Source organism: Gallinula chloropus (assembly GCF_964237585.1).
Source record: "Gallinula chloropus genome assembly, chromosome: 31".
Classification (NCBI taxonomy): Eukaryota; Metazoa; Chordata; class Aves; order Gruiformes; family Rallidae; genus Gallinula; species Gallinula chloropus.
This window is the reverse complement of record NC_140116.1, coordinates 1649428-1656240: the sequence shown is the minus strand read 5'-3', so window position 1 is coordinate 1656240 and position 6813 is coordinate 1649428. Positions and strand designations below refer to the sequence as shown.

At 47.4% G+C, this 6813-nt stretch overlaps 1 protein-coding gene across 1 annotated transcript; it reads right to left on the bottom strand.

Annotated features, from left to right (window-relative positions):
- Nucleotides 1-2451: 2451 nt before the first annotated feature.
- On the bottom strand, nucleotides 2452-5416 carry HOXC9 (homeobox C9; the record flags this gene model as incomplete). Its single annotated transcript, XM_084277292.1, has 2 exons — nucleotides 2452-2696; nucleotides 4855-5416. 2 exons carry the CDS (start codon nucleotides 5414-5416, stop codon nucleotides 2452-2454), a joined length of 807 nt encoding a protein of 268 aa, XP_084133418.1.
- Between the last annotated feature and the right edge of the window lie 1397 nt (nucleotides 5417-6813).

Genomic DNA, 6813 nt, shown 5'->3' with positions numbered 1-6813 from the left:
TGTCTTTTCAACATCGCTAAACGCTCCTGACAAGCCCCTCCAGAGAGCCGGGTCCGAAACTGCCTCCAAAGTCCTGTCCAAAATGATGATCGGGATCTTTTCCTTTTAATTAATAATGATGAAACGGGGATGATTTCTCCCCTCTCGTGAAGAAGACGTGGGCGAGCTGCTTGCCGACCCCGCAGGATTTTATTCTTTATTTGAGGCGGGATGAACGGAGGGAGGGGAGGGAAGCAGACAGGAGGGAAAATAATACTAATATATTTTTTTTAATGAATTGACATGACTTAGGTGGAAAGATTTCCCTTCTTCTCCCTCTCTCTCTCTTTTTTTTTGGTCCATAAATCTTTTCCTCTGCTAAAATGTTTTCTAACCTGACCATTTCATTGCGCTCGTTAAGGGTTGGAGGGTTGGTTGGGGTTTTTTTTTTTTCCCTCCTCTCCAAACAGAGCACAAAACTGGGATTGTAAAAGGGCTTTTTAGCTTCCCCTGCTCCAGGGATGTCTCCGCTGATAGACCGCGGTGCTCCTGTCCCCCTCCGGTGACAAAAATAGACCCCGCTTTAAAAGCGAGGACCCAAATCGGGGGCGGGAGGGGAGGGGGGGGGGAAGGAAAAGAAACCTCCAAATGCTTCAGCAAGAAATATTAAAGAGCGATATTTTATGAGATCAGCAGAAGTAATCGCTTCCAGATTTTTTTCTATATTTCGGAGGAACTGGGACGAGGGCGACAAACGTATCTCGCTCGCCTGATCTGGTTTTGATTAGGAAGATTAAAACGCCGCTCCACTCATTTCATTAAAGAAAGGGACCTATAACAAGTTTTTATGATTAAACATCCCTCGCTGCTCGTTTTTTACACAATCTCCTGCCTCTTGTCTCCCATTCAGCAGCCTGGGAAGCGCCCAGGGAAGGAAGGAGCCATGGCTCAGCCCGGCTCCCTGCGCGGTGGGCAGCGCGTTCTCTCGCCTCTGCAGCACCAGCCCCATCTCTCCCTGGCAGGATGATGGGGGTTTGACCTTTCCTTTTCCACCACACACCCCCACCGCCCTCCCCCGCTTTTATTTTTTTAAATCTACCCTGTGCACAGCGAAAGGAAGGGAAAGGGGGAGTATTTGCCTTTTTTTCTGGTTATTTTTTGGCCTTCTAGCCCCAAAATTTGCAAGCTGCCGCATCGCCACCACGCATTTATTTCTTTATTCCCCTGCTCTTTCTTCCCCCCACCACCCAGCCCTTTTCCACCCCAGACAATTATATTTAACCCCCCCCTCCTCCCTCTCCTGGGCTGTCTTGCGAGAAGCAGCACTTCCAGCAACCCTCCAAGTTTTGGCAACCCATCGATAAGGCAGAAACTCCCCCCCGAGTGGATGGCAGGGAGCGGATGCCTTTGCCAGCTCCTCTATTCCCAGCATCCATATTTAGTCTTTTTAACATATCCTTCGATCGCCTGGGGTCATAAATTAGTACAATTAATTATCCCAATCTAAAAATTGATGGCACATATAACCCTTACCTCAGCGCCTTTTTATTATGGTACTCTGAAATTGCAAAGTGCTGGGGAAGGAAGCAGAAACCTCCGCTCTCCTCCGGCTTGCGGGGGGGATGCTCGGGGTCCGCCCCGCCGAGGCTGCGGCACCGACACCGGCACCGGCTTAACCAAGCGCCGGGGCCGCTCCTCTGCAAAGGACTTTAAATAAAAAGACACCTACATATCGTGTTTGGGGTTCTTTTTTTCTCTCTTTTTGTTGGTTTTTTTTTTGTTTCCCGTGACGTTAGGTATATTTACATAGAGCTGCTCTACAATAGCGAACATAACAATATTACAGAACGGTTCTGAGACGAGAATAAAATACACAAATAAGTACAGCAGAAACGTTCAACACCATGACAGAACATCATTGAGCCATTTTCCCTTCAGTCTTTTTCTTTTTTTTTGTCTTTTTTTTTTTTTCCTCGTTTTTTCCTCTCTTTCGTACAAAATATTCACTCACGAGCTCGCGGAATTAAAAAATAAAAATACTGGATAAGTTTAATTTATGAAATAAAATACTAAAAAAAAATATTCAAGTACTTCTTGTGTTTGTTTTCTGAGGAGGACAAAATAATAATAATAATTATTATTAATAATAAAAAACCCACCCCAAAACAACAAGGAAGAAGAAAGGAAGAGAAAACAACAACCCCCCCCAACCATCTTTCTTTTATTTAGCTGCATTTTAGAAAAGATTCGTGTCCCAAAACGCTTCGCTGTGTTTGCCTATAATGCTAAACATTCATCCGCACATTCAAAGTCAGAAACATTTCAACCCCCAAAAACAGCCTCCTTTTTTTTTTTATCTTTTTTTTTTTGTGTCTTTTTTCTCTTTTTTTTTCCTCTTTTTTTTTTTCTCCTTTTTTTTTTTTTTTTTCTTTCTCTCCACCCTCGTTTCTCATTGACCGGACTTTGCCAACTTTATTGCTGTTCCTTATCGGTTTTTTCTTTATTCATTTTCTTCATTTTCATTCGCCTGTTCTGAAACCAGATTTTGACTTGGCGTTCAGTGAGATTAAGGACTCTGGCTACTTCGTACCTCCGGTCCCGTGTAAGGTACATATTGAATAAAAACTCTTTTTCCAGTTCCAGGGTCTGATACTTTGTGTAAGGACATCTTTTCTTCCTCGTGGAGCGCGCATGAATCCAATTTGCGACGGGATTGTCTGAGAAAGAAGAATTTTATATATATATTTTTGGGGGGTTGGGGGAGTTGGGGGGGGGGGTGTAAAAAAATCAATGTATACAGCTGGCCTTTCTTCCCTCCCCCCCTCCACGCCCTGGTGTATCTATAGACAGAAACCTGTTTAATTAGCAGATCTTACCTAAATATTTTAAGTGACCTTCAGAAGACTTTAATCTGTTTATTTTGGAGGGGTCATTTCCTTCTCTTTTGCTGCTGTTCTCACATAAAAGTTTCAGTAAATAAAACTGTAGCAATGGGTTTAAAATAATAATTATCCACATGACTGCTGCTAGCAGTAATCTAAGAACATAGTCATAAAAAGTCAAAATTCCCACCATTTCATAGGCCCATAAACTCTTTTTACAACCTCAGCTCTCCAATACTTTCCCTAGAAGCTTTCCCAGACCTGGAAAGCCCAGTTTGTTGTTTTAATATCTTAAGGATGACACGCGAGATGTCCCACTGGCTCCCAGAAATTGGCTTTTTTTTTTTTTTTTAAACACACACACACCCCCCACACCCCCCTCCCTCCCTTTAGCCTGAAGGACTTTCCAGTCCCGCTTGGTCAGGGGAGCAAACCCATCGCTTCTCTTCCCCTCTCTGCCCGCTTTAGGCAGCTGCCTGCCACCAAAGGGACACTTTCTCCCCCTGATTCCTCGGCTTATTTTTATCACGAGGGTGGCTGGCACCAGCCCGCCTGTCATAAATAGAGGTGTGAGCGCCTTTCCAGATAGACAGCGAGATACCGAAGCACCAAGGTGCTCCCATCTGCTGTCACCCAGCTTTATCGCTCGGAAATCACCCGCATCTTAGGCCGGGGGAGGGAGGGAAGGAGGAGGGGGATGTTGGAGGGGTGTGGGGGGGTGTCCCAACCAAACCCAGGGCACGGCCGAGCGGTTGCGGGGGCGTGCGGTACCCAGGCGAGTGGACTCGCAGCATCCCCCGCGGATGCTGAACTCCTCTCCGGGAGGGCTTGGCAAGGAGGGGTTGGGTGGTGTTTGGGGTTGTTTTGGGGTTGTTTTAGGCTTGTTTTTTGTTTGGGTTGTTGGGTTTTGTTTTTTTTTTTTAAATTCCGGGAGCTGAGCTCCTGCCTACAACCCCCCAACCCAGGAGCTGGTCCCCTCTGCAGAGCTGGGGTCCAGGCTCCCTGCGCTACAGGCTGGAGGTGAGGGTGATGGTAGCGGTTACCTGACTCCTGCCCCTGCAATGTTCAAGGTTTCCTGATGGCTGGGTTGGGGGCTTCTGAGTTCCCCCCCCCCGCCCCCCGCCTCGTCCTCCCTTGCCGCCTCACTTGGGCTGCAGAAGATGTTTCTTCAAGTGTATGGTCCAATGTCCTGCGCTCGCTGCCTTTTGCCCCCAGTTACCTCCACACACTTAGTTTATGCCTCTACAAATCCAATTTTCCTCCTTACTTCCCCCCTACACGCACCCCCCCCCTACACACCCCCCCAGCCCCCCGCCCAGGGCACCCACCTTTTTCATTTATTCCCACGTGTTGGAGCATTTTATGAATAATTACCCCGGTGGAGCTTTTATTGATTTTTAAAACAGATAAAGAGACACCTCTGCATTTAGCCAGAGATATCCCTTTCCCCCCCCACGTCCCCCCAAAATAAACCCCCACATCAACACGTTCCCTTCCAGCCAGCTACAACTCTTCCTTGTTCTTTCAAAGTGGAAATATTTGAAAGCGAAGAGGCTTCTCTCTTTGCCTCCCCCCCCCCCCCACCTCGCTCCCTCTCACACACGCACTCTCCTTCCCTATTTTTTTTCCCTTTCTTATTTTTTCACCCCCTTTTTTTTATAATTCCCCCCGGTGGAAGGTGATGAATATTTGATCAAAGAAGCCAACAGCACCCCCCCTCCCTTGCAAATAAAAAAAAAAAAGTAAAAAAATATATATAAAAAAAGGCTGGGGGGGGGGTTGAGGGGGGAACAAAAAGAAAGACTAAAGAGCCCAAAACAAAGTACAGATATTCGCTCTCCGGCTCTGCTAGGCGGACTCGCTCAAACCCCCAGATCTTCCTGCGTATCTGGAGTTTTAGGGTCGGGCTCTCTAAGGTAATTTCATTTTATTGAGTAGGGTCCTGGAAGCCGTAATGCCTCCCCGGTCGTAAACAAGAATGACTTCGACTTACTAGGGTCTAATTCGTGCTTTTCTTCTTTGTGTTTGCTGGAAGCGATGGCTTCGGACTCCGGGGAAGGAATTGTCTGCGCTGCTCTGTCTCTCAGCTCCCCCGGAGCCGCGTACATGTAGTCCGCGTAGCCGCGGCCGTCGGCGGGGCCACACTCCGCCCGTCGCCCGGGGAAGGCGTCGGGCTTGAGGCCGTAGGGGCGAGCACCGGGGGCGAAGGCCGGGAAGGAGACGGCCCCGGCGAGGGGCTCCAGCCAAGTCCGCATGTACCTGGGCTCGGCCCCCACGGGTGCCTGGGGAGCGTAGGGGTGGTAGCCCACGGAGGATTGGGAGTGGACGGGAGCCCAGGAGGTGGTAAAAACGGCCGGCTTGGGGGCGAAACTGCAGGACGGAAAGTCGGCACAGTCCGGGACTAATCCTGACGGTCGGGCAGCAGCCGGGTGGGAGGCAGTGCTGGGGAACCTGGAGGCCAAGAGCTCTTCGTTTTCGTGGCTTATCAAGGAGTCAACATAGTAGTTGCTTATGGGGCCAGAAGCCGACATGGTTCCCCCCTCTTTTACATTCATAAGATTATTGTATGAACTGTATGTGTACTTTTTATCTTCTCATAGAACAATCAGGGCAGGTAATTATTTTTTCAGCCTTTCCCAGTGTGCCATTGGCTGCCCGCCCTCACGTGATTGTATTTACCCAAAAATATAGCGTGGATCAATCCGCAGGTCTTTTTTTTTTCTCTTTCTTTTTTTTTTTTTCCTCTCCCTTCTCTCCTCTCTCTCTCTCTCTCTCTTCTCCTTTTTTTTTTTTTTCTTTTTTTTTTTTTTTTTTTTAAATAACGCGACCCGGCTTTTCCTAAAACTGATGGAAATGGGGCGGAGATGGGGAGGAGGGAAGCTCGGCCGGTCCTCAGCCGGGGGATGCTCTACCCGCGAGGTGGTGGGGGGGATGTGAAAGGGGGGTGGTGGGAGGGAGGGAAAGATTTGCCCTGGTGCTGAGGAAGGTGGAAGGTAATTGTAGAAGGTAGTCCAGGAACTATTTCTTGACGTAATTTGTCTCTGTCTTTTGCTTCTGCAGCTTCTAGCCTCTAATGGATACATTAAATTGAATATCGGTGCGAAGGGGAGAGGGGAGAAGTGCGGTGGAGGTGGGCTCCCCACTTGGAGAAAGGAGCTTTGGAGGGGGGGTTATGTGGGGTGGGGGGCGGGGGGGGTGGGGTGGGGGGAAGAGAAGCTTTTAACCTAAAAGCAAAGGGGGCTTTTGTCATCTTTTGCAGCGCTGTCTCATCGTCAGGCTGCTGAGCAGCTGAGAAATCTGTGGGGCACAGGCACATCTAGCCCTGCTTTGAGAAATAAATGTCTTCAGGAGGGGGAAAAAATATAAATATATATATAGTACGAGGAGCAGCTATGAAGGGGGGGGGGGGGGGGATAATAATACAACCCCCCCTCAAAAAAAAAAAAAAAAAAGAAAAGAAAAGGCTGAGGTTTTGCAGTGAAAGGCTGCGTTATTCGGCAAGTAGTCCTGGATGTTTTTATGTCCTTCAATAAAATTTTTACGAGGATCATTTGATTGTTCATAAATGTGTCGTTCATTAAATAAAACCGTAGGACCGAGTTTCAGCTGTAGAGCTGAAGATCAGAGAGAGCTTTTCGCGTACCAGGAGGAAGCAACAATGTGTGTTGGGCACATGATTGGGGTTTTTTTATTATTATTTTTCTTTATTTTTTAGCAAATTTTTAATATTTTTAATTAACGCCTGGAAACTTTTCTTTCTGCGCCAAATCGATTGAAGAAGTTGGGAGCGTTAAGTATATATATATATATATATCCGTGATAGCCTGCCTGCATTTTGAGAGAATAACCTTTCCTTTGTAAGGAAAGACAGGTAGGTAAATAGCTCATGCCCATTGGAGTCTGAGAGAAGGGAGTTAGGAGATTCCTCTGGAAGAAATGGAAATTTAATTAT